The sequence below is a fragment of the Lipotes vexillifer genome, unplaced genomic scaffold (assembly GCF_000442215.2).
Source record: "Lipotes vexillifer unplaced genomic scaffold, Lipotes_vexillifer_v1.1 scaffold903, whole genome shotgun sequence".
Classification (NCBI taxonomy): Eukaryota; Metazoa; Chordata; class Mammalia; order Artiodactyla; family Lipotidae; genus Lipotes; species Lipotes vexillifer.
In genome coordinates this window covers 3,001,991-3,029,888 of record NW_006791919.1, presented here as the reverse complement: position 1 = coordinate 3,029,888, position 27,898 = coordinate 3,001,991, and the positions used below count along the sequence as shown (strand labels likewise).

At 38.6% G+C, this 27,898-nt stretch overlaps 1 protein-coding gene across 1 annotated transcript in view; it reads left to right on the top strand.

Moving 5' to 3' along the window:
* The window catches only part of WDR75 (WD repeat domain 75), a 41,469-nt gene extending 31,390 nt beyond the window's left edge, over positions 1-10,079 (top strand). Inside the window, exons 19-21 of the mRNA XM_007464980.1 lie at positions 2,358-2,507; positions 9,386-9,477; positions 9,875-10,079. Of these exons, the coding sequence (XP_007465042.1) occupies positions 2,358-2,507; positions 9,386-9,477; positions 9,875-10,079 (447 nt within the window). The remainder of the gene's footprint in view (positions 1-2,357; positions 2,508-9,385; positions 9,478-9,874) is intronic.
* Positions 10,080-27,898: the final 17,819 nt, after the last annotated feature.

The following is a 27,898-nucleotide window of genomic DNA, read 5'->3' as shown; positions in this document are numbered from 1 at the left end:
TTAAATTGGTCAGGTCACTGTTCATCCTAAACATGTAAACACAATTCATAGCTGAGCCACATAGTAATAAATAGGTTGTTTTTCCTTTTGTGACCAACTTATTTTCTCTGGAGTTAATGATTGCCTTCTTTTTTCATTTGCTCAGTTTCATATTTACAGCTCTCCTAATTCACCCCTAATCTCTACCCTGTAAGTCGCTCTCATTATTTTCAGACATATTAGGTATTCTTTTGAGTCTTGAAGAAATATTTTCAAGAGCCTCTGACCTTCTTTCTGAACTGATCGCCCTGTAAACCTGCTGCACATCAATCATCTTAGGATCTACATTTGCTACCATTCTGGGGGTTTATTCACATCTACTGTAATAGATCCTGTAGTTTTTCTCCTTCTTTGGTCACTCCCTTGCTTTGGTAAAGCACATCCTATTGGTGCATGGGAACTAAATTTAAGACACTGCATGTTTGGACATGCTTTTATTCTCTCCCATTGGATTGGTTGGTTGGGTAGAGTTCTAGGTTGAAAATCGTTTTGTCTTAGAACTTTAAAGATACTGTCTTATACTTTATCTGTATCCTGACTTGTTTATTTTTCTCTGAAAATTCATTGAATTCGTTTAAGTTTTTTGTTGATCATTACTATATGTTCTAGACATTTGGGATATATCAGTAAGCAAAAAAGTCTCTAAACTAGTGGTGTTTATAGTCTAACAGGAAGGCACAGATAATAAACATCAAGTAAGTAAAGTATATAATATTTTAGAAGGCAATAAGAATTATGGGAGGAGGAATGGTGGGAAAGGGAGTGTGGAGTGCAGTTTGCCTTTTTAAATAAAGCAGGCAAAACAGGCTTTAATGAAAAGACTTTGACTTTTCCTCTGAGTTAAATGTAGAGCCCCCTTCGAGGGTTTTAATCAAAAAACTGTCTAAGGAGAAGAATTAATTCTTTCTTTGCCTTCATTTTCTCTAGAACTGCTATTATTTACTGCTGGACCTTCTAGAATGGTGCTCTCTAATATTCTTATTTTTTCTCCTGTTTTCTTCCTGTTGTCTGAGAGGTTTCCTCCCCTTTTTATCTGATCCTCTATTTTTTTCTCTCTCTTAACATGGTTCATTCCCATTAGGTTTTTATTTCCAATCTGTTTTGGAGATTTTCATCAAAGTCTCATGACTCTTGGCTGTCTGCTGTTATTTAAAAGTGAGCAAAATCGCCATTTGGAGGTTTTCTACCTAGGTGGAACTTGACCTCTGGCCTCCACTATCTGCCTGAGCTATTATGAGAAAATCTCCAAAGTCATTATTTTTAGGACTTTTTCTCTTAGATTGGTCAAATTGTCCAGATAAAATTCTTCCAAATTCTTGCCTAAAAGATGTCAACCTGGCTGCCAGTGTTCGGAGAAGCACCCACTACGGAACACAGCTGCCTTCAGCTGTGAAGGCACCTCCGCCCCACCACACACCAAGCCATCCTTTCTAAAGACACACTTTATTTCGCTCTTCAAGGAACATACTGCCAGCCCTCTGCTGGGGCTGAGGAGGAGATCTGGAAACCTGAATGCTCTCTAAATAGACCTTCAACCAGGCTAACTGGTTTCTCTTTTTTTTAGCCTTTTACAGAGGAGGTACTGTTACTATTAGTACCAATTCCGGAGTGTTTGCGGGATTCTGCAGTATAAATTGGGATGCTTTTAGCTTTCTTCACCACCAGCTTAGAATCCTGCTTTCTCAGGTCTACTAAGTTAGCTACCACCAAACTACTTTTCACTTTCCACATCACACAGTGTCTTCAGTACTGTGGATTTATGCTCTTTTGAAGACCCGTTTGCTGCCATTTTTGTAGGATTGGGGGACTAAGTAGTGGTGGATGCACATTTTGTTCTGTCATCCAAGTGTCTGCTGTTAGCTTTTCGCATAGTAAATTGACTGCCCTCAGTTGCTTTACCTGTGAAATGAAAGAATCATACTAGATAATTTCTATAGTTCCTTCCATCGGACATGTTACGACTGTGATACTTCTTTTTTTTTTTTTTTTTTTTTTTTTTTTTTTTTTTTTTTTTTTTTTTTTTTTTTTTTTTTTTTTTTTTTTTTGCGGTCCGCGGGCCTCTCCCTGTTGTGGCCTCTCCCGTTGCGGAGCACAGGCTCCAGGCACGCAGGCTCAGCGGCCATGGCTCACGGGCCCAGCCGCCCCACGGCATGTGGGATCCTCCTGGACCGGTGCACGAACCCGTGTCCCCTGCATCGTCAGGTGGACCCTCAACCACTGCGCCACCAAGGAAGCCCTGTGATACTTCTTATTGCCTCAAAGGCAGTTCTTCTTCTTTAGTGAAGTAATTTATTTCCCTTTGTCTTAAATCCTTACAGCTATTAGCAGAAGAAACTCTTCCAACAACCCCATTTTATTTCATATTGGGAAAGCACAGGCAGCAACAGCAGGATGACAAGTTAAATGAAGCTTTGAAGAATGAGCTGGTACAACTACCCTTAACAGAAAACATACCTGCAATTAGTGAGGTAAGTAAGTAATTAATTATTAGTGTGAAACATAAGTTTATTATAATATTAATAGTGTAAATTAATTGCTTATACCAATATGAAATGGGTTAAACGCAATAAAGTTCCTTAAGTTAGAGTTTATTTATACAGTCAATCTAACAACTAATTTTTAAATAATCGTTTATACAGTGCAATTTTTTTTTTGAATTTTTGGATTTTATTTTTTTATACAACAGGTTCTTATTAGTTATTTTATACATATTAGTGTATACATGTCAATCCCAATTTCCCAGTTAATCCCACCACCACCACCACCACCCTCTGCCACTTTCCCCCCTTGGTTTCCGTACCTTTGTTCTCTACACCTGTGTCTCTATTTCTGCCCTGCATTCCTCTAGGTTCCACATACATGTGTTAATATACGATATTTGTTTTTCTGTTTCTGACTTACTTCACTCTGTATGACAGTCTCTAGGTCCATCCACGTCTCTACAAATGATCCAGTTTTGTTCCTTTTTATGGCTGAGTAATGTTCCATTGTATATTTGTACCACATCTTTATCCATTCGTCTGTCGATGGGCATTTAGGTTACTTCCATGACCTGGCTTTTGTAAATAGTGCTGCAATGCACATTGGAGTGCATGTGTCTTTTTGAATTATGGTTTTCTCTGGGTATATGCCCAATAGTGGGATTGCTGGGTTATACGGTAGTTCAACGTTTAGTTTTTGAAGGAACCTCCATGCTGTTCTCCATAGTGGCTGTATCAATTTACATTCCCACCAACAGTGCAAGAGGGTTCCCTTTTCTCCACACCCTCTCCAGCATTTATTGTCTGTAGATTTTCTTAGGATGCCTATTCTAACTGGTGTGAGGTGATACCTCATTGTACTTTTGATTTGCATTTCTTTAATAATTAGTGATGTTGAGCAGCTTTTCATGTGCTTCTTGGCCATCTGTATGTCTTCTTTGGAGAAATGTTTATTTAGGTCTTCTGCCCATTTTTGCATTGGGTTGTTTGTTTTTTTAATATTGAGCTGCATGAGCTGTTTATATATTTTGGAGATTAATCCTTTGTCCATTGATTCATTTGCAAATATTTTCTCCCATTCTGAGGGTTGTCTTTTTGTCTTGTTTGTAGTTTCCTTTGCTTTGCAAAAGCTTGTAAGTTTCATTAGGTCCCATTTATTTATTTTTGGTTTCATTTCCATTACTCTAGGAGGTGGATCAAAAAAGGTCTTGCTGTGATTATGTCAAAGATTGTTCTTCCTGTGTTTTTCTCTAAGAGTTTTATAGTGTCCGGTCTTATATTTAGGTCTCTAATCCGTTTTGAGTTTATTTTTGTGTATGGTGTTAGGGAGTGTTCTAATTTCATTCTTTTATGTGTAGCTGTCCAGTTTTCCCAGCAAAACTTATTGAAGAGGCTGTCTTTTCTCCATTCTATATCCTTGCCTCCTATGTCATAGATTAGTTGACCATGGGTGTGTGGGTTTACCTCTGGGCTTTCTATCCTGTTCCATTGATCTGTATTTATGTTTTTGTGCCAGTACCATATTGTCTTGATTACTATGGCTTTGTAGTGTAGTCTGAAGTCAAGGAGTCTGAATCCTCCAGCTCCATTATTTTCCCTCAAGACTCCTTTGGCTATTCGGGGTCTTTTGTGTCTCCATACAAATTTTCATATATTTTGTTGTAGTTTTGTAAAAAAAAAAAAAAAAAAAAAAATGCCATTGGTAATTTGATAGGGATTGCATTGAATCTGTAGATTCCTTTGGGTAGTATAGTCATTTTCACAATACTGGCCTTCCAATCCAGGAACATGGTATATCTCTCCATCTGTTTGTGTCATCTTTGATTTCTTCATCAGTGTCTTATAGTTTTCTGAGTACAGGTCTTTTACCTCCTTAGGTAGGTTTATTCCTAGGTATTTTATTCTTTTCGTTGCAGTGGTGAATGGGATTGTTTCCTTAATTTCTCTTTCTGATCTTTCGTTGTTGGTGTATAGGAATGCAAGAGATTTCTGTGCATTAATTTTGTATCCTGCAACTTTACCAGATTCATTGATTAGCTCTAGTAGTTTTCTGGTAGCACCTTTAGGATTCTCTATGTATAGTATCATGTCATCTGCAAACAGTGACAGTGTTACTTCTTCTTTTCCAATTTCTATTCCTTTTATTTCTTTTTCTTCTCTGATTGCTGTGGCTAGGACTTCCAAAACTATGTTGAATAATAGTGGTGAGAGTGGACATCCTTGTCTTGTCCCTGATCTTAGAAGAAATGCTTTCAGTTTTTCAACATTGAGAATGATGTTTGCTGTGGGTTTATCGTATATGGCCTTTATCATGTTGAGGTAGGTTCCCTCTGTGCCCACTTTCTGGAGAGTTTTTATCAGAAATGGGTGTTGAATTTTGTCAAAAGCTTTTTCTGCATCTATTGAGATGATCATATGGTTTTTCTTCTTCAGTTTGTTAATATGCTGTAGCACATTGGCTGATTTGCATATATTGAAGAATCCTTGCATCCCTGGGATAAATCCCACTTGATCATGCTATATAATCCTTTTAATGTGTTGTTGGATTCTGTTTGCTAGTATTTTGTTGAGGATTTTTGCATCTATATTCATCAGTGGTATTGGTCTGTAATTTTCTTTTTTTGTAGTATCTTTGGTTTTGGTATCAGGGTGATGGTGGCCTCATAGAATGAGTTTGAGAGTGTTCCTTCCTCTGCAATTTTTTGGAAGAGTTTCAGAAGGGTCGGTGTTAGCTCCTCTCTAAATGTGTGATAGAATTCACCTGTGAAGCCATCTGATCCTGTACTTCTGTGTGTTGGAAGATTTTTAATCACAGTTTCAATTTCATTACTTGTGATTGGTCTGTTCATATTTTCTATTTCTTCCTGGTTCAGTCTTGGAAGGTTATACCTTTCTAAGAATTTGTCCATTTCTTCCAAGTTGTCCATTTTATTGGCATAGACTTGCTTGTAGTAGTCTCTTATGATGCTTTGTATTCCTGTGGTGTCCGCTCTAATTTCTCCTTTTTCATTTCTAATTTTATTGATTTGAGTCCTCTCCCTCTTTTTCTTGATGAGTCTGGCTAATGGTTTATCAATTTTTTTTTTTTTTTTTTTTTTTTTTTGTCAGCTTTGCTTGTGGTTCAAGAGATTCTGCAGAGGACAGTCACTGTGGCCAGTGACAACAGTGATGCCGTGTGTGTGTATGCGAGTATAGGCATCTCTCAGAACATGGGCTGCCATACTTGACTGCATGTTGGAATCTCGCAAGGAGTTTTTAAAAATAAGGAAAAAATTTTTTTATAAAAAAGCCTAGGCTGCACTCTAGACCAATCAAATCAGAATCCCTGGGGTGGGACCCATGAATTGGAATTTTTAAAAACCTCTTTTTCTTGATGAGTCTGGCTAAAGGTTTATCAATTTTGTTTATCTTCTGAAAGAACCAGCTTTTAGTTTTATTGATCTCTGCTATTGTTTTCTTTGTTTCTATTTATTTCTGCTCTGATCTTTATGATTTATTAGCTTCTACTAACTTTGGGTTTTGTTTGTTCTTCTTTCTCTAGTTCCTTTAGGTGTAAGGTTAGATTGTTTATTTGAAATTCTTATTGTTTCTTGAGGTAGGCTTGTATTGCTATAAACTTCCCTCTTAGAACTGCTTTTGCTGCACCCCATAGGTTTTGGATTGTCATGTTTTCATTGTCATTTGTCTCCACGTATTTTTTAATTTCCTCTTTGATTTCTTCAGTGTTCTCTTGGTAACGTATTGTTTAGCCTCCATGTGTTTGCGTTTTTTACGTCTTTTTGCCTGTAATTGATTTCTAATCTCATAGCGTTGTGGTCAGAAAAGATGCTTGATATGATTTCAGTTTTCTTAAATTTACTGGGGCTTGATTTGTGACACAAGATGTGATCTATCCTGGAGAATGTTCCGTGTGCACTTGAGAAGAAGGTGTAATCTGCTGTTTTTGGATGGAGTGTCCTATAAATAACAACTAAATCTCTCTGGTCTGTTGTCTCATTTAAAGCTGTGTTTCCTTATTAATTTTCTGTCTGGATGATCTGTTCATTGGTGTTAAGTGAGGTGTTACAATCCCCCACTATTATTGTGTTACTGTCAGTTTCCTCTGTTATAGCCGTTAGCAAGCCGTTAGCAGTTGCCTTCTGTATTGAGGTGCTCCTATGTTGAGTGCATATATAATTGTTATATCTTCTTGGATTGATCCCTTGATCATTATGTTGTGTCCTTCTTTGTCTCTTGTAACATTCTTTATTTTAAAGTCTATTTTATCTGAGTATTACTACTCCAGCTTTCTTGTGATTTCCATTTGCATGGAATATCATTTTCCAACCCCTTCACTTTCAGTCTGTATGTGTCCCTAGGTCTGAAGTGGGTTTCTTGTAGACAGCATATATATGGGTCTTGTTTTTGTATCCATTCAGCAAGCCTGTGTCTTTTGGTTGGAGCATTTAATCCATCCACATTTAAGGTAATTACCAATATGTATGTTCCTGTGACCATTTTCTTAATTGTTACAGGTTTCTGTAGGTCCTTTTCTTCCCTTGTGTTTCCCACTTAGAGAAGTTCCTTTACCATTTGTTGTAGAGCTGGTTTGGTGGTGCTGAATTCTCTTAGCTTTTGCTTGTCTGTAAAACTTTTTATTTCTCCATTGAATCTGAATGAGATGCTTGCCAGGTAGAGTAGTCTTGGTTGTAGGTTCTTACCTTTCATCACTGTAAATATATCATGCCACTCCCTTCTGGCTTATAGAGTTTCTGCTGAGAAATCAGCTGTTAACCTTATGGGAGTTCCCTTGTATGTTGTCATTTTTCCCTTGTTGCTTTCAATAATTTTTCTTTGTCTTTAATTTTTGTCAGTTTGATTACTGTGTGTCTCAGTATGTTTCTCCTTGGGTTTATCCTGCCTGGGACTCTCTGCGCTTCCTGGACTTGGGTGGCTATTTCCTTTCCCGTGTTAGGGAAGTTTTCAACTCTGATCTCTTCAGATATTCTCTCGGGTCCTTTCTCTCTCTCTTCTCCTTCTGGGACCCCTATAATGCGAATGTTGTTGCGTTTAATGTTGCCCCAGAGGTCTCTTAGGCTGTCGTCATTTCTTTTCATTCTTTTTTCTTTATTCTGTTCAGCAGCAGTGAATTCCACCCTTCTGTCTTCCAGGTCACTTATCCGTTCTTCTGCTTCAGTTATTCTGCTATTGATTCCTTCTAGTGTAGTTTCCATTTCAGTTGTTGTATTGTTCATCTCTGTCTGTTTGTTCTTTAATTCTTCTAGGTCTTTGTTAAACATTTCTTGCATCTTCTCGATCTTTACCTGCATTCTTTTTCTGAGGTCCTGGATCATATTCACTATCATCATTCTGAATTCTTTTTCTGGAAGGTTGCCTATCTCCACTTCATTTAGTTGTTTTTCTAGAGTTTTATCTTGTTCCTTCATCTGATACAAAGACCTGTGTCTTTTAATTTTGTCTATCTTTCTATGAATGTGGGTTTTGTTTCACAGGCTGCAGAATTGTAGTTCTTGCTTCTGCTGTCTGCCCTCTGGTGGATGAGGCCATCTGAGAGGCTTGTGCAAGCTTCCTGCTGGGAGGGAATGATGGTGGGTGGAGCTGGGTGTTGCTATGGTGGGCAGAGCTCAGTAAAACTTCAATTTGCTTGTTGGTTGTTTGGCCTGAGGAGACCCAGCACTGGAGCCTACCCGGGCTCTTTGGTGGGGCTAATGGCAGACTCTGGGAGGGCTCACACCAAGGAGTACTTCCCAGAACTTCTGCTGCCAGTGTCCTTGTCCCCACGGTGAGCCACAGCCATCCCCCACCTCTGTAGGAGACCCTCCAACACTAGCAGATAGGCCTGGTTCAGTCTCCAGTGGGTTAGGAGACTAACCACTGGTCCTTCCCCTGGGTCCTGATACACACACTACTTTGTGTGTGCCCTCCAAGAATGGAGTCTCTCTTTCCCCCAGTTCTGTGGAAGTTCTGCAATCAAATCCCACTAGCCTTCAAAGTCTGATTCTCTAGGAATTCCTCCTGTTGCTGGACCCCCAGGTTGGGAAGCCTGACATGGGGCTCAGAACCTTCTCCAGTGGGTGGACTTCTGTGGTGTAAGTGTTCTCAAGTTTGTGACTCATCCACCCAGCAGTTACTGGATTTGATTTTATTGTGATTACACCCTTCCTACCATCTCATTGCAGCTTCTCCTTTGTGTTTGGATGTGGGATATCTTTTTTGGTGAGTTCCAGTGTCTTCCTGTCGATGATTGTTCAGCAGTTAGCTGTGATTCCGGTGTTCTCACAAGAGGGAGTGAGCACACATCTTTCTACTCCACTGCTTTGAACCAATGTATATACTGTGCAACTTTAATTCCCGAACTAAAAGGCCTAAAACTTACAATTTCTGATTACTGTAGCCTGACATGGGTTTGAGGTTATTTGCATAAAAGTAGGGAGTTCTTTTTTAATCTATTTTTTAATTATTAATTTTATTTATTTATCAGCTGCGTTGGGTCTTCGTTATTGCGTGCGTGCTTTCTCTAGTTGCAGCGAGCGGGGGCCACTCTTCGTTGCAGTGTGCAGGCTTCTCATTGAGGTGGCTTCTCTTGTTTCAGAGCACAGGCTGTAGGTGCACGGGCTTCAGTAGTTGTGGCACATGGGCTCAGTAGTTGTGGTGCCTGGGCTTAGTTGCTCTGTGACATGTGGGATCTTCCCAGACCAGGGCTCAAACCCATGTCCCCTTGCATTGGCAGGCAAGCTGCACCACCAGGGAGCCCCAAAAGTAGGGAGTTCTTTGGTTTGGTTTTTCTGTGGCGAGAGCCTACTGTTGATGAAAGCCTTGGCATTTCATCTTTTTTAATGAAACCCTGTTTTTCTGTTTTACTGTAGCTTCTTCACACTCCAGCCCATGTACTGCCATCTGCTTCTTTCCTGTGCTCCATGTTTGTAAATTCATTGCTGCTGTCTAAGGAGACTAAGAGGTAAGGCAGTTCATAAGATATGTTTAGATACTCTGTTTTGAGAAAAAGGATGGTTTTTGTTATCCTTGATTAGAATATTCTTTCCCTGTGTTTCTCTTTATTTCAGCTTTGACCTATAGTTAAAGGATATAGGATTACTAAGTCAAATAAATAAAATTCATTGAAACTAAGTATCAGAGATCTTTCGTGGTAATGTTTTAAGGGTTTCAGAATTTCATGTTTTATAAATTTACCTGTTCTTTTATAATAATCCATAATTTTTAAAGTGTATTCAATAACAAGAATTTTCATTTATTTTGTTCATGATTATGTTTTTTCATAGATACCTTAAATTGGAAAGTTATTGTTTAGAAATATTTTTTAATAGTAATTGTACTTTATTCTGTTATTGTTAAAGTGCTGAAGAAATTCCTGATGATGTCAGTATGGAAGAAGAAAAAGAAAGTATTGATTCAGATGAAGAAAATAATTTCACTGAAGAGGTCCAGGATACAAATAACACAGATTTGGGGAAAGACATTATACATCAGTTGTCAAAATCTGAAGAAAAGGAACTGAGAAAGTTTAGGAAAGTAGACTACAGCTGGATAACTGCTCTTTAAGCCTTGGAGAATAGGGGAGGCTTTTACACTTGGTGTTTTTTTGTTTTGTGGGTTTTTTTTGTTTGTTTTTATTGTATGTTGATATTCTAAAATTCTGTTTTAATGCTATTTCTGTTCATAAAATGTTTAATATTAACAGGCTCTAGTTTTTAAATGACTGGTAATATGAAGCTATATTTGCATCATGTTTTAGTTGCTATATACATCATCTCATTTCACTTATCAGCCCTATAGAGTAGCTAGATATTTTCTTCACAGGTGCTATAGCAGTGCTGGGACTTGAATTTTTACAGTGTAAGTCCCCCTGTCTGCAATTCGGAGATAGATAAATATAAAAAGTCAAAAGGTTTTGTTGATGATGTTAAGTTCAGAATTCATTTGGTGGCCAAATATGACCTGAACTGATATGAGGTTCTCTGTAGTCTTGTTTGATCCCTCTTAGAGTATTTCTCATAGAGAAATTTAGAGAAATGATCTGATTATGGTGGTATTTCACAGACCCCACTGAGGATTTTATATAATATGAGCTGCCTGAAATCTGAAAAATTCTACATTCGCATCATCTGGTCACATATCTTTCGGGTAAGGTCTTGTCTGCTATACTTGTAATACAATTTTCATGACAGCCTTGGCAGATAAGAAGAGCTGGTATTACTCTGTCAGTGTTATGCCTGTTTATACTGAGTCAAATAACAACTACTTTTTAACCACAGTCCCATTGCTAGTAGAAAAGAATGCAAGACTCCTGTATTACCTTAAAGTAGTGAAATTTCTACATTTTAACCACTTAGCATTTAGAGTTTTCCAGTTTCATGATACACTTCCATAAAATTTATATTTAAAAAGTTAATGCAGGGCTTCCCTGGTGGCGCAGTGCTTGAGAGTCCGCCTGCCGATGCAGGAGACGCGGGTTCGTGCCCCGTTTCGGGAAGATCCCACATGCCGCGGAGCGGCTGGGCCCGTGAGCCATGGCCACTGAGCCTGCGCGTCCGGAGCCTGTGCTCCGCAAATGGGAGAGGGCACAACAGTGAGAGGCCCGCATAACGCAAGGAAAAAAAAAAAAAAAAGTTAATGCAAAAACAAGTGTACACATCACAAAAGCACATCTCAGGGAATGTTCACAAAATTGCGGTAAGTGGCTTTTTAAGTATGTCTGAGTCAGTATCCAAGTAAGATCTATACATTTCATTTAAATAGCTAGATTGAGATATAGATAACTCACAAACTATGCAGTTCACCCATTTAAAGTGTACAGGTCAGCGGTTTTTAGTATATTCAGAGTTGCACACCATCACCACAGTCAATTTTAGAACATTTTCATCACCCCAAAACTCAACCCATTACCAGTCACTCCCCATTACTCCCAGCCTGCCCCACCCCACACCATAGGCAACCACTAATATTTCTGTCTCTATAAATTTGCCTAGTCTGCATATTGCATAAAAATAGAATCATATAATATGTGGGCTTTGTGACTGGTTTCTTTTCACTTAGCATTCATTCTGCAGCATGTATCAGTACTTCATTTCTTTTTATTATTTTCATTTCACCTGAGTATATACCTAGGAGCAGAACTACTGAGTCACTTGGTAACTCTATGATTAACTTTTTGAAGAATCACAAAACTGTTTTACAAATCAGCTTCACCATTTTACATTTTTTACATTATGTGGGATATAAATTGTTCCACAGTCTGATCCATTAAATTTAGGTCCCTTTGCAGGTTAGTTTTTGAGGCCAGTGTTTGAGGTTCCTGGGATGACTCTTTAGCTGTCTCTTTTCCTGGTTCTTTTTGGTAAATTAGCTGGCATATGGATTAGCTTTTTGCTCTCATGGAGCTACTAGCTTCCCCTTAATTGCTTACCACCAAAATCTCCATTGTTTTCAAGAATACCTTAGGCTTGAACTTCACTCTATTTCAAATAATGTCAGAACTCTTCATTCTTGTGGACTGTCTCTTGCCCCTGGGCAAAATCTCTCACCCACTGCTCCAAAAAGGGGGGTAGGGGGGTAGGGGGGATAAGGCACAGTGGACCTCTGCTTCACAAACAGTGGAGAAAATAGCCTCTGGTCTTTGTATCTCCTGACGTGGAACCTCCGCCCTAACCAGCTGGGGCAAGGACAGCCGGGTGACCAGTGTTCTTAGCCTGGGGAGTGAGGCTGACCTAAGTTAATTATTTTGCCACCTTCAGACACTGACATGGTACCTGCAAGTTTATTTTTTGCAGTTATGTATGAAAGGTTTCATACTTTCAAATCAAATTACTTAAATTTGGAGCTTTTTAAAATGATTATTCCATAATATGAATCATTGCTTTATAAGTGTGGGTTTTTCTAAGGAGTTGATCTCTCACACTAAAACATGACAACCTTGTTGTTATTCTAATTTTTTCTCCAATACTAAAAAAATTAAAATTTTTCCAAAGACAACTATACAGATAAAAGGGTAATAGCCACTCTGTTCCTTCAAATCTGAACTTCTGTCTAGCAGATCTGTACTGCCATCCCTCAGTTTCTTTCCCACAAAACTGGTGCCATCATAGTAAGCAAACCCATAAAGATTATTCACCTTCCAGCCTCCCTTGTTTATCTGATTTACCTGTCAAGGCACAGACTCGCTACTTGCTCTCACAAGTGCAGCCTGTACTTCTGGACGCAGACAATCTAAGCCTTACTGCAGGTGGACCACATGTTAACCACCTACCATGTCTGCGTATCCATGTCAGATATTTACCCCAGTTTGACAAATGAGGAAAACTGGATCCATAGAGAGCGAGTAATTGGTATCTAAGTCACTGGGTTAAGAAGTGGGGCTAAGACAGGAGCCCCTCCCTCTCCCATCAAATACCAATTCCTGTGCTCTTTATAGAATAGCACATTGTCTCCCTGACACTTAAAACAACTAGTTAGCATTACGAAGGCATCTATAACTGGGGAGGAATTGTGATTAAAAAGAAAAAATTTTTTAAAAATGAACAGCCCAGGTTTAGAGCTGGTCTCAGCTGCAGACAAGAGCTAGCTAGCTCTGTGACCTGGCTGAAGTCCTGTAATCTGTCTGAGCTTCAGCCCCCTCATCTGTAAAATGAAGTGCTCCCTCCCTATGTTAATGGTTTTGACTGTCTGACTAGTACTGTTATGTTCCAAAATAGGAAAAGTGTATGAAATTTGGATATTGTATGAGATTGTGCACTTGATTATATGCAGAATTTTAATGAAAAATCTAGGCTAATTAAATGGCTGCACATTAATTAATTAGAATAGGCTCGTTGTTAATGTGCTGAAGCAATTCCTCTTTGGTTTTTTTCCCGTGTCACAGACTAGCATATAGTATAGAAATTATAGAATATGTTGTAATGTGTATATTGTGTCTTAAATAATTTCAGATCTTTGTACTATGACTATAATGGAGCCTTTAAAAGAAATCTGTTAGGTTAAACATAACCATTTGGTTAAAGTTGTTTAAGTCTTGTAAATGGCACTGATTTTTCTGTGAGGCTGCTTTATCTGAACTACTGGAAATTGTGCTTTCCTCTGTCAGCTTCTTGTGTGCTTCTTGATAGCCGTGAAAATGGCAAAATTATCTTACAACATCAAAGTGTAGGTTCTGTATCACCACACAATCCTAAATGAAATGATAGGGCCCCAGGAAGGATATATGATCCCAGGAAGATTATTTATCGTTGAGATTAAAGAGAAATAGAAATGGAAGTAACTGGGACTTGATAGTATACCATGCAGGGGGGAATGTGAATGGAATACAAGCCACCAGAGAGATGCAGATGCAATGATTACATTGTTAAAATTACTTCTGTTTTTCTAAAAGCATGAGCAAAACCACAATCTGAATTACAGTTCATCTAAGCTGCATAATTAGACAGAATGATCTCTTCTAGCTCCGATATTCTGACCACAAAACCAAGATGCCAGACTGGTGTATTATAGCCCCCACTCCCATCTCATGCCCTAAAACACCAAGGATCTGGTCTTGCAAATACTAATTTGTGGTACCTGTATGTAAACATGTAAAGATACATCTATCTTAGTTTCCCATCTTCAGGCATGACATATCTCTGGCTTGGAAACTCCTTTGGAGATCAGAGCACTTAGTTCACAAAAGAAAAAACCAGGCATGAAAGCACACCAGTTCCTCCCATTGTTGTGTTGAGTTCTGATAATCCTTGTTGTTCAGTGGTTGCCTATTTTAACGGAAGGATGAATATAAGTGCTCTGAAAACAAGCATTTTAAATGCAAATATTGATGTTATATTCTAGACCACATAGGAAGGCAAATTTAAACTTCTTGTTCCCTCAGAAATGCCTGTCTGCAGTTGTAAAATTTGAGTCCCTTAGCCCAGCTTTACTTGGTGAGCAGTGTTACATACCAGAAAGACCACTGATCTAGGAGCCAGAAGACCACTAATTCCAGCTCTGCCTCTTGCTAGGTTTGTGCTTGTATTAAGTTTATTTGAGGCCTTAATTTTTTTATCTCTAAAATAAGAGGGCTATGTTTCCTTACATGGTCCTCCAAAGCCCATTCTTGACTCTCAAATTGTGATTTTCCAAAATGCCAAGCATTCTGTTAGCCTTACTCAAAATACATGTGGGGCTTTGCTACTTCCCAACTTCCACTGGTGCTGGAGAGAAGAGGAAACAATAGTTTAACAAGATTTCATTTCCAGGGACTTCCCTGGTGGCGCAGTGGTTAAGAATCCGCCTGTCAATGCAGGGGACACGGGTTCGAGCCCTGGTCCGGGAAGATCCCATATGCCGCAGAGCAACTAAGCCCATGTGCCACAACTACTGAGCCTGCGCTCTAGAGCCCGCAAGCCACAGCTACTGAGCCCATGCACCGCAACTACTGAAGCCCGCACACCTAAAGCCCATGCTCTGCAGCAAGAGAAGCCACCACAATGAGAAGCCCCGCCCACTGCAACAGAGTAGACCCCACTCGCCACAACTAGAGAAAGCCTGCGCCCAGCAACGAAGACCCAACGCTGCCAAAAATAAATAAAAAGAAAAAAAAGATTTCGTCTCTGAATAAGAGATCTGCACCTACTTATTCTTGAGATGCCCTTGGTCTAAATCTGCAGACTTTTTACCCAAGAGAACAGATTAGAAAGAGCTTCTCATCAGCACCTTCCCCAGAAAATACAAACAAAAGCCAAAGACAAAAACAAATGGAATGAAGGAACAAGCAGGCTGTGTGACACACAAGAGGCACTCACATTTGTTGAATGAAACCATAAAGAAGGTAAGAGGAAACAGGTTTACACTTAACAGGTTTTTACTTAAATTCGAAGTCAAGGTGAAATAAAGAGCCAAAGATGCCCTATTTAATCAAATCTATTTCCCAGGCTCAAAGTACTCCCAGAAACCACTGAGGAGTTAGATATTCTGCAACATGGGCAGCACAGTCCATGAATTTTAGTCAGGAGGTAGAGTAGCATAAGAACATTGAATGTCCCAGTCTTAGGATATAGCGCTTCACAGGATATATGAGGCATTCTCCACTCCCCACGTCCCTCAGCACCAGGATAGGACGAGGTCGGCTTTCTGTTCCACACTGACTTCACAAGGATGCTGTTTTATCCTTGTGTAGGAGTACGTCTTTGAGTTTCTTATTCCCACCCTCATGGTTTTTGTCCCATTTTTGTCTGGTCTGCTTGGGACCTGCTCCAGCAATCATCCCCTTCAACTCTTCTATCTTTAATTTTCACTTTCCCCTTTCTGCTTGACTTAGGAACATGCTGACACTTGGTATTGTCAACTCTTAAAATCACACAGCTTACACTTTGCATTGTATTATGAATCTCAATGTTGGCATTATCTTTCTTTCACCCCACTTGGCATTTTTGCATTTACCTCCTTTTGTTGTTAAATCACATGTATCTCTATAAGCTACTTTAAATCCTTTTGGAAACAGGCCTGAATCTAAGGGCATGCAAATATTCATATTCATATGATCTAACAGGTATCATAGCCAGCCTTTCATCCTGTATCTAGCAAAGTCAGTTCCAAATGAAAGTGAGAACTCAATGAGCAAATGAATGTCTTAGGTAACATGCAATTAGAACAACAAATAAAAGTGAGATTTTTGTTTTAAGACTGTTCCTTGTTCTACAAAAATTGTTGTGGGTTCCAAGATCTCAATTAATCTGATCTCTGGTAACCTGATCTTTCTAGTGACCAATTCTGTAACAACCACCTTTCTCAAGCAGACGGGAAGGTAGTGTATGTGTGGCTGCAAACCACTCAACAAGCAAAGGACAGTGAGTGTAACCGGGATCTCGGACTACCCTAGTCTCCTCTCTGAGGCTTCAATCATCTCACAACCTCACAAGGTTATTAAGAACATTAAATACAATTATGTATGATAAAGCCCTTCATAGAAATATAAATTTTTGTATAAAAGTTAAGCAAACTAGTTGGTAAATTTAGCCACCCTACCTAAAATATATCCCCTTGAACAGCAAAAGGATTTCAATTTCACTTGGAGGATGAATTATAGCAAGAATAAATCTGACATGAGGTTAACATTTGACATGTATATTGCCACACGTATCTGTTTTTCAAATCCATTCCTTCAAGAAAAAATAAAAAGTGCAAAGTATAAGCTCTAGAATGAAAAGAAATGATTATCAGTAACAGAAACCAGCCCTCTGATTCCTGAACTACATGTAGTACAGAGTAAGGTAGAATTTTGAGATGAATCCAATTTATGTCATGGAGGTATAGCTCAACTGTCAGCACATCCCCAGTTCACTGAGTAACCATCCCATTCATTCTTTATAAAACATATTCAAGATGCAAAGCAGAATCACAGCAGGCTTACAGGACCTCAGTGCATTATGACTCACTGAAAAGCTTATTGTCTACAGTGCCACTTTTGTGGTACTCCTACAAGAAGCCATTTAACCTAAATCCAATCATGAGAAAACAGGCAAGTCCACATTGAGAGAGATTCTGCAGAACAACTGAACCCAGGACTCAAAAATAGCAGCCTTTTAAAGAAAATAAGCTAGGGAACTACTACAGATTAAAGGAGACTAAAAGAGACATAAATAAATGCAGTGTGTGCTCCTTGGTTGAATCCTGAATTGGAAACAAGGCTATAAAGGACATTTTTGGGACACCCGGGGAAATTTGAATATACACAAATTTTAGATATAGGACTATATCAATGCTACATTTCCTGAAAATGGTAAGTGAATTGTAGTCATGTAGCCATGCCCTTGTTCTTGGGAAATAGATGATGAAATATTTAGGCGTGAAGTGTGATGTAAAACATTTAAAATTCACAGATAATATTAAGCAGTTCGGGGGGAAAAAAAGTGTGTATGTGATAGGTAGACAGAGGCAAATCTAGGTAGAGAATATATGTATACTCGATGTACTCTTCTTGCCAACTTTCCATAGGTTGAAAGATTTCAAAATGAAAATACAAAAAAAAATTCAAAAATTATATAAAAATTCTACTACTGCTATTTCTATGTTGCAGGACCAAATCTTTGCAACCCTGTCTGGCTATCTTTAGCTTGTCTCCAGAACTACTCAGATTCTTCATTTGATAAGTCTCCTTATGAGGTCATTCTCTCCTGGAGTTTTACTACCCTCAACTTTCCCACCATTTCCTCTTAAGCAATTTATCTAGCATCAGCTGTGATAACACCACTCTTTGCTTATTCACCTTACTCTCTGCTCCTTTGGCCTCCTTTGCATTTATCTTGCTCTCCTCTTCTGTTGCCTTAGGACCAGTTGTCATCCTCCAAGTTGAGTTTTGACATCTTTACCATTTCCATTTTTCCTGCATTAAGGGGCACTAAGCACTCCTGGTCAAATTGTTCTCCTTATGTGACTTAATCTTTCCTGCATTTTTGCCCTATCTTCAGTCCCATAACTTCTTTGGAACTCGTACTGCTAACTGAATATGCCTAAGTCCATTCCACTCTAACCCTCTGATGTATCCAAACTGTGTAACACTCCTCTCATCCCCTCAATTCATAACCTTGATAGAAAATATCCTATTGACTATATAAGCCAACCTAAAGGAAATATTGAACACTACAAAATATATGTTCACATCACTTAAATAAAGGAGCGTGGGGATATGATTGGCTATTGAAACTAAATTACCCAGGGAGCACATCTTTATTGGTATGTCCAATAATTGGGAATATCGAACCAAGGACAATAAATTGCTATTTGACATTTTGCCTTTGTCCTCTAACACTTCCAACTTTTAATGGGAAATTCAGCCACCCTGAATATCCCTGCATCTTTTGAAAGATCTCTTATCAGGAGTAAGCTGTATGCCCATCACTATAGACCTGTATTTCCCATTCAAGATGTTATAGAATCTTCTCCCAAGTAGCTCTTTGAGGGCAAAGAAAGTGTAGCTCAACCCTCAGTTCAGTCACAGTGGCTCTGCTGTCTCTGTCTGTCCCTATACCTTCAATGCCTCCATCCTATTCCCACCAAAAACTTAAAAAATCAGGATGATTTTTACTGTCCATGGCTTTGTGTTTAATAAACAATTTGCAGTGACAGGTAAAAAATCACTTAAACTTCCATGAACATGTTTCCTCATCAGTGAGGCAGGAGGAGGCTGTCATCTCTGAGGTACCTTCTAGCCCTGAGACTCCCTGATTGCAAGAGTGCTACACAATATCTTTTGCAATTAAGATGGTAATGCTTTGATAGCAATAATTCATTGCTGAATATACCAATGGACTAATGGTGTGCAGAATTCTCTATACAATTGAAAGGAGTCATGAGTCAACAAATACACCTCCATACAAGCCAGAGAGACACCGACCCTGGTCCTGCCCTCCCAGGGCTCTAGTCCAGATGTGTGTGTGTATGTGTGTGTTGGCAGAGTTGGGAGGGGCAGGATGCAGAATGGCAGAGGGAGAATCAAACATAAAGCATCTTATCGCATAGATAGTTCCACCTCTCTTAGGGACCCCAGAGATGTAATAATAACAGGAATTCCCAACATTTATTTAGGGCTCACCATGCTCCATTTAATCCACACCTTAGGATGTAGTTACATGTTAAAATGCAGTCCTATTATCTCTAATTGTCGGAGTAGGACACTAAGATCCAGGAAGGTGAGGTGAATTGCCCAAGGTTAAGTGGCAGAGTGGATATTCAAGCCCATTTGGCTCTAGGACCTGCTCCCTTAGCCACTACAGTTCCCAAAGCCAGCGAGCAGTTTCCTCACCATAACCCCAGGGCCTTCTGCAAATTTAGCACCCCCAGTCTGGAGTGTCTTCCCTCCCATAAGTCTGGGTTGGAGCTGAGGTCTCTGCCCCTCCTCACTGACTGTGTGGCGGTCTAGTGATCCCCACTTCTACCCCCATCCCCATCCACTGGAGGCTTTTCGATCTCCTCTCCATAGCCTCAGCTGATTGGCAAACCCTGGGCATCAATCGCCCTAATGTCGCTCAGCTGGGTGAATGCCTGGACCCTGCCCCTGTAGAAAGTGGCCACCTGCCTCAGCAACAGGATCATTGCCAACCCAACTGGTGTGAGAGGGGCTGTGGATGTCCTGTGTGGTCCAGAGCAGGAGTCAGAGGCAGTACAAGACTGCCCACATCCCTCTGCATCACCATCTTCCTTGTAGCTCTGCTTACCCTGCTTGTCTACATTACTGGGGCCGAGTATAACACCTCTGTAGGAGACAAGGAGCCCATGGTCCTCCTGGTATTCAGCTCTGGGATTATTTTTTTCTTCCCAGTCCTGACTCTAATCCGCATCTGCTGGACAGCCCGCATCACCATCCCCGACACTGACAAGCACCTAGGCTGGGCTGCCTCAGCCTCTGTCTGGATAAAGGGAGGCTGATGTGCTCTAAGTGCAGCTCTGAGGGATCCAGGGCTCCAGCCCTTACATGGTACTTTGCTCTGCCTCTGCCTCATCTGGTACCTCTTTGGGAGCCTCTGAGTATCCCCACTAAGAATTATCTCTGAGGAGAATGGGAGAGTGAAGGCTCTTTTAACAATGGAGACTTCCCCACTTAAACTGGAGTCATCGAAGTGATGCTTGTCAGCTTTGGGGTTGGTTTTATATTTATTTTCTTGCTTTTTGGTGGGTTTTGTTTTTTCTGGGTTTTTTTTTTTTTAATCCATTGAATGATTGAACCAAGAAAATGACTCAGACTCCTACCCTGGACTCTGTTGTTGGTGTTCTCACCTTTGGATGATGGAGCCAGAAATGATGCTTTGAAGCTTCTGGATCATCATCCCTCCTCCAAGGCCTGGAAATGGAGCTCCTGGTCACATCCCCACCTTGGAGGTAAAGCTGGAGATGTGTACCTACTGTAAAAGGCTGCTTTCTGTCCTGGCTCTTCCTGACAAAACAGTCTCTCTCTGAGAGGACCTGCTGCTGTTGGGGGAGGACCCTCCCTGGACCTGAAGGGACACACACCTGCTTTCCTCTCAACCTCTGGAACACCCCACCCCCCACTTAGTATAACTCCTAGAACTTCAGCAGATAAGTTACCAAAGAAGCCTCACCTCCAAGACGTCTGACCTCTGGTTCCTGTGTCCCCTTCAATCTGTCACAATGTGCCCTCTGGGACTGGGGACTTCCGGCCCTCTCCAAGTCCCGGCTATGCTTTAGTCCCTCTACCCTTTCACTTCTTACTCACTGTAAGTTTCTGCTTATGCCCTGCCCCGTACTCATAAGTTTTTCCCTAAACAAAATGAGTAATTGTATATGTGTGTGTCTGTGTGTGTGTGTGTGTGTGTGTGTGTGTGTGTGTGTACGTATGTGTATGTGTGTTTAAAGAGGAAGAATTAGGAGAGGCATCTACAGTTCAGGGGGCATCTTGACCATCAGTGGCCTTTGTTAAAACTTGGCAGATAAGTTTACAATTATGGCAAAACCATTGAAGATTTTTATATTTACCTTTATTAATTTTATCCTAAATATGCACATGAGGTGTTCTGGATCAGAAACAGATTTTGTGTTCATTACCTTACAGTAAATAAGAAGCATACTGGCCCCCCCCTAGGGTACTGCAATGAGAGCCAGGTCAAGTGTCTTACACAAGTAGCTGGATACTCCATAGGTGAGTGATGACAAAAAGTGATTTTTCTCTGCTTATAAGGAGGAAGGGAAGCAGCTGCCCCCTCCCTTCCTGAAATAGTCTCCTTAGAAATATCTCTGAGTCCTTTCTCCTTATGTGAATAAAATAACTCCAGGAGCCAGATAACCCCATGTACCTCAGTTTTTATGACCTAGAGATGTCTCCAAGGTCTGGGCTTCATACCAAAGGAGATAGCACTGCCATTGGTCATCCTGGCACCCTGGGGCTTAACCTAGGGACCTAGTTTGTGTTGTAACCATTTGGCTCTTTCAGGGACATGAGAGAAATTGTATTGTCACTTCAGATCAAAGCAATTACCCCGACAAGTGGATACAGATATAATTCTCATGGTATGTAAAAAGTGTTGGGAGGTTTGAGGTTTTTACCAGAGCACGAGGAAGTCCAAGGAAATTTTATTTCCCTGTAAACACCCACAGTGTTCTAAAACCAAAGAATGCCTAGAAATTTCTGGTGTCCAGAAAACTGACTTTATTCATTAAGTTTTTGAATATATACTTTGTGAAAAGGTGAGTAAGACGTAGTTCCTGTCCCTAAGTTGCAATGGTGCATGTGGTCAATTTGTTATAGGCCAATGGGACTTGAAACTACTGCTTACACAGTTTCAGAGCAGACCCACCAACATCACAATATAGGCAGGCTTACTGTTAAATAGCAAGAAAAGATTCTAACCAGATGTTTTGCCTCAGATCAACCACATGAAAATTGCTGCCTCACTGTCACTGCACACAGCTGTCCTGAAGATGTGTACTATTAATGGAAACTTACTTATCCAGACCCCTCTGCAGTTCACAAAATGCAACGCCCATAGAATTGATCTCCATAAAAATTAGAAGAGTGATTAGTATAGCCCAGAAGTGACTTGCCCAAAGTCATATGATGAATAAAGAGTAGAATTCAAATTCTGATTCAGATCTTTGATTACAAAACCTGAATCTTTTTCACTAAGTGAATTCTATATAATTCTATGTAAGCACTCAATATTTATAATATTATAATGTTAATTATTGCAATAGTTGCTGTATATCTCATTCAAGTTCTGAGGACATGAAAATGTTAAAAATTCTTAAACGAGACCAGTTTAAGAAACTGTATAAGAATGCATTGAAGTCCTACTTGTTACCATACAGCATAAATCAAATACTGGGAAATGGCAGCAGTAAGTGGGCTAATAGAGTATCTGATAATCTAAGATGACATCACTTTTTTTTAAATCCCTCTCCCCGCACCACCAGCAACTCCTGGCAACCACTGATCTTTTTACTGTCTACGTAGTTTTGACTTTTCCAGAATGTCATAGAGTTGGAATCACACAGTATATAGCCTTATCTGACTGTCTTCTTCCACCTAGTAATACGCATTTAAGGTTCCTCCATGCATTTTCATAGCTTGATAGCTCATTCCTTTTTAGCACTGAATAATATGCTACTACTAATAATATGCTATTATTACTAATTACTAATATTATTACTACTACTAATATGCTAATAATATGTCTTGATATACCACAGTTTATTTATCCATTCAGCTACTAAAGGCATCTTGGTTGCTTCCAGATTTAGCAATTATGAATAAAGCTGCTGTAAACATCTGTGCAGTTTCTGTATGAGTTTTCAGCTTTTGTGGGTAAATACCAAGGAGTGGGATTGCTGGATTATATTGTAAGAGTATGTTTTAGTTCTGTAAGAAACCACCAGACTGACTTCAAATGTGTCTGTACCATTTTGCATTCCCACCAGTAAATTCCACATCCTTGTCAACATTTAAAGCTGTCAGTATTCTGGATTTTGGCCATTCTAATAGGACTGCAGTGGTATCTCATTGTTTTTGTTTTTGCTTTTTTTTTTTTTTTTTTCTTTTTTTTTTTGTTTTTGCTTTTTTTTTTTTTTTCTTTTTTTTTTTGTTTTTGCTTTTTTTTTTTTTTTCTTTTTTTTTTTGTTTTTGCTTTTTTTTTTTTTTTCTTTTTTTTTTTGTTTTTGCTTTTTTTTTTTTTTTCTTTTTTTTTTTGTTTTTGCTTTTTTTTTTTTTTTCTTTTTTTTTTTGTTTTTGCTTTTTTTTTTTTTTTCTTTTTTTTTTTGTTTTTGCTTTTTTTTTTTTTTTCTTTTTTTTTTTGTTTTTGCTTTTTTTTTTTTTTTCTTTTTTTTTTTGTTTTTGCTTTTTTTTTTTTTTTCTTTTTTTTTTTGTTTTTGCTTTTTTTTTTTTTTTCTTTTTTTTTTTGTTTTTGCTTTTTTTTTTTTTTTCTTTTTTTTTTTGTTTTTGCTTTTTTTTTTTTTTTCTTTTTTTTTTTGTTTTTGCTTTTTTTTTTTTTTTCTTTTTTTTTTTGTTTTTGCTTTTTTTTTTTTTTTCTTTTTTTTTTTGTTTTTGCTTTTTTTTTTTTTTTCTTTTTTTTTTTGTTTTTGCTTTTTTTTTTTTTTTCTTTTTTTTTTTGTTTTTGCTTTTTTTTTTTTTTTGCTGTACGCGGGCCTCTCGTTGTTGTGGCCTCTCCCGTTGCGGAGCACAGGCTCCGGACGCGCAGGCTCAGCGGCCACGGCTCACGGGCCCAGCCGCTCCGCGGCATGTGGGATCTTCCCGGACAGGGGCACGAACCCATGTGCCCTGCATCGGCAGGCGGACTCCCAACCACTGCGCCACCAAGGAAGCCCTATCTCATTGTTTTAATCACATTTCCTTGCTGACTTATGGTGTGAAGCATCTTTTCATATGCTTACTTGCCATCTGTAGATCTTCTCGGTGAGGTGTCTGTTAAGTAAGGTCTTTGGCTCATTTTTCAGTCAAAGTATTTTCTTATTGTTGAGTTTTAAGAGTTCTTTCACATTTTGGTTAACTGTCCTTTATCAGATGTCTTTTATAAATATTCTTTCCAAGCCTGTGGTTGTCTTCTCATTCTCTTAACACTGTCTTTCCCAGAGGAGTTTTTAATTTTAATGACGTACAATTTATCAATTCTTTCTTTCATAGATTGTGCCATTGGTGTTTTTTTGTTTTTTGTTTTTTAATTTTATTTTATTTTTCCTGGCCATGCCACATGCATGGCATGCAGGATCTTAGTTCCCTGACCAGGGATTGAACCATGCCCCCTGCAGTGGAAGTGCGGAGTCTTAACCACTGGACTGCCAGGGAAGTCCTGTGCCTTTGGTGTTGTATCTAAAAAGTTATTGCTATACCCAAGGTCACCTATATTTTCTTCCATATTCTCTTTTAGGAGTTTTGTAGTTTTGCACTTTACATTTAGGTCTGTGATCCATTTTCAGTTAATTTTTGTGAAGGGTGTTAAGTCTATGTTTGGATTCAATTTTTTTGCATATGGGTATTCAGTTGTCCCAAAATCATTAGTTGAAAAGACTCTTTGTGCCACTGTATTGCCTTTGCTCTTTTGTCAAAGATCAGTTGACTATATTTATATAGGTCTATTTCTTGGCTTTCTACTCTGTTCCACTGATCTATTTGTCTGTTGTTTTGCCAATACACTGTCTTGATTATTGTAGCTTTATGTAAGTCTTGAAGTCAGGTAGAGCCTGTCCTCTAACATTGCTCTCCTTCAATGTTGTGTTGACTATTCTGGGTCTTTTGCATCTCCATACAAACTTTAGAATGTGTATGCCAATATCTACAAAATAACTTACTGGGATTTTGATTGGCATTGCACTGAATCTAATATCAAGTTGGGAAGAATTGACATCATCACAATATTGAGTCTTCCTATCCCTGAACATGGACTATCTCTCCATTTATTTAGTTCTTTGATTTTGTTCATCAGAATTTTGTAGTTTTCTTCATAGGGATCTTGCACATATTTTGTTACATTATACCCAAGTATTTCATTTTTTGATACTAATATAAATGGTATTATGTACATTTGAAATTTAATTTCAAATTTCACTTGTTCATTGATAGTATATAGGAAAATGACTGACTTTTGTATATTAACCTTGGATCCTGCAACCTTGCTATAATAACTTATTAGTTCCAAGAGTTTTTTGTTCATTCTCTCAGATTTGCTACATAGATGATTATGCCAACTGTGAACAAACACAGTTTTATTTCTTCCTTTCCAATGTGTATAGCTTTTATTTCTTTTTCTTATCTTGCTGCATCCACTAGAACTTCCAGTATGATGCTGAAAAGGTGTGATGAGAAGGGACAGCCTTACCTTGTATCTGATCTTAGTGGGAAAGCATCAAGTTTCTCACCATGAAGTATGATGTTAGCTGTAGTTTTTTTGTTGTTGTTCTTGTTTGGTAGATATTCTTTATCAAGTTGGGGAATGTCTCCCTATTCATAGTTTACTGAGTATTTTTATCATGAATGAATATTGGATTTTATCATGAATGAGTATAGTTTTCCACCTATTGTTATGATCACTAGATTGTTCTCGTTTAGCCTCTTGATGTGATGGATTATATTAGTTGATTTTCAAATGTTGAACCAGTCTTGCATACCTGGGACAAATTCCACTTGGTGGTGGTATATAATATTTTTTATATAGTTGGGCCTCTGTATCCATGGGTTCCATATCTATGGATTCAAACAACCATGGGATCAAAAATATTTGAAAAAAATTTCCAGATAGTTCCCAAAAGCAAAACTGGAATTTTCTGTGCAACTATTTACTTAGCATTTGCATTGTATTTACAACTATTTACATGGTATTTACATTGTATTAGGTATTATAAGTAATCTAGAGATGATTTAAAGTATACAAAAAGATACACATAGGTTATATGCAAATGTTACAGAATTTTATATAAGGGATTTGAGCATCTACAGATTTTGGTACCTGCAGTGGGTCCTGAAACCAATCCCTGGTGCATACTGTGGCAAAACTGTATGTTATTGAATTTGACTTGCTTTTATTTTTTTTTTTTTGAGGATTTGTACATCCATGTTCATGACAGACATTAATCTGTAGCTTTCTTTTCCTGTAATGTCTTTGTCTGATTTGGTATTGGGGTGATCCTGACCTCACAGAATGAGTTAGGAAGTATTCCCTCTGTTTCTCTCCTCTGAAAGAGATTGTAAAGAACTGGTATAATTTCTTCCTTAAATATTTGGTAGAATTCACCAGTTGACTCATTTGAGCTTGGTGCTTTCTATTTTGGAAGGTTGTTAATTACTGATTCACTTTCTTTAACAGATATAGATCTATTCAGATTGTGTATTTCTTCTTGCTGTGAATTTTAGCAGAATGTGTCTTTCAAAGAATTGGTCCCAGGACTTCCCTGGTGGCGCAGTGGTTAAGAATCTGCCTGCAAATGCAGGGGACACGGGTTTGAGCCCTGGTCTGGGAAGATCCCACATGCCGTGGAGCAACTAAGCCCATGCGCCACAACTACTGAGCCTGCGCTCTAGAGCCCATGAGCCACAACTACTGAAGCCTGTGAACCTAGAGCCCATGCTCCGCAACAAGAGAAGCCACCACAATGAGAAGCCTGCGTACCACAATGAAGAGTAGCCCCCACTTGCCGCAACTAGAGAAAGCCTGCACGCAGCAACGAACACCCAACGCAGCCAAAGATTAAATAAATAAATTTATTTATTTAAAAAAATAAGAATTGGTCCCTTTCATCTGGGTTATCAAATTTATGGGCATAGAGCTGTCCACAGAATTCCTTGATTGTCCTTTTAATGTTCATGGGATGTATCGTGATGTCCCCTCTTTCATTTCTGATATTAGTAATTTGTGTGCTCTTTTTTTCTTAGCCTGGCTAGATGCTTATCAATTTTATTCATATTTTCAAAGAAACAGCTTTCAGTTTTACTGATTTTCTCTATCAATGTCCTGTTTTCAATTTCATTTATTTTTGCTCTAATTTTTTTTACTTCTATTGAGATATAATTGACATGCACAGCACTGTATAAGTTTAAGGTGTACTGCATAATGATTCGACTTACACACATCATGAAACGATTATCACAATAAGTTTAGTGAACATCCATCATCTCATATAGATACAAAACTAAAGAAATCAAAGAAAGGTTCTTTCCTTGAGATGGGCACTCTTAGGATTTACTCTCAAACAACTTTCATATGTAACATACAGCAGTGTTATTTTATTATGTTGTACATTACATCCCTTGTACTTATTTATCTTACAACTAGAAGTTCGTGCCTTTTGACCACCTTTGTCTAATTCTCCCTCCCACCCTCCTGTAACCACAAATCTGATCTCCCTTCCTATGAGTTTGTAATTTTTTAATTTTAATTTTATTGGAGTATAGTTGCTTCATTTTTGAAGAATAACTAAACGACAACACTATGTTAGTTCCTGGTATACAGTATAGTGATTCAGTATTGTTATACATTTCAAAATGATCACCACAATAAGTCTAGTTACCATCTGTCATCATACAAAGATATAATTATTGACTATATTCCCCACACAGTACATTTCATACCTATGACTCATTTATTTTGTAACTGGAAGTTTGTGCCTCTTAATCTCCCTCACCTATTTCTCTCATTTCCCCACTCTCTTCCCCTCTGGCAACCACCAGTTTGTTCTCTGTACCTATGACTCTTTGTTTTGTCATTTTTGTTTGTTTTGTTTTTTAGATTCCACATATAAGTGAAATCATACAGTATTTGTCTTTGTCCAATTTATTTCACTTAGTATATAATACACTTTGGGGCCCATCCGTTTTGTTGCAAATGGTAAGATTTCATTCTATTTTATGGCTGAGTAATATTCCATTACTATATATATATATA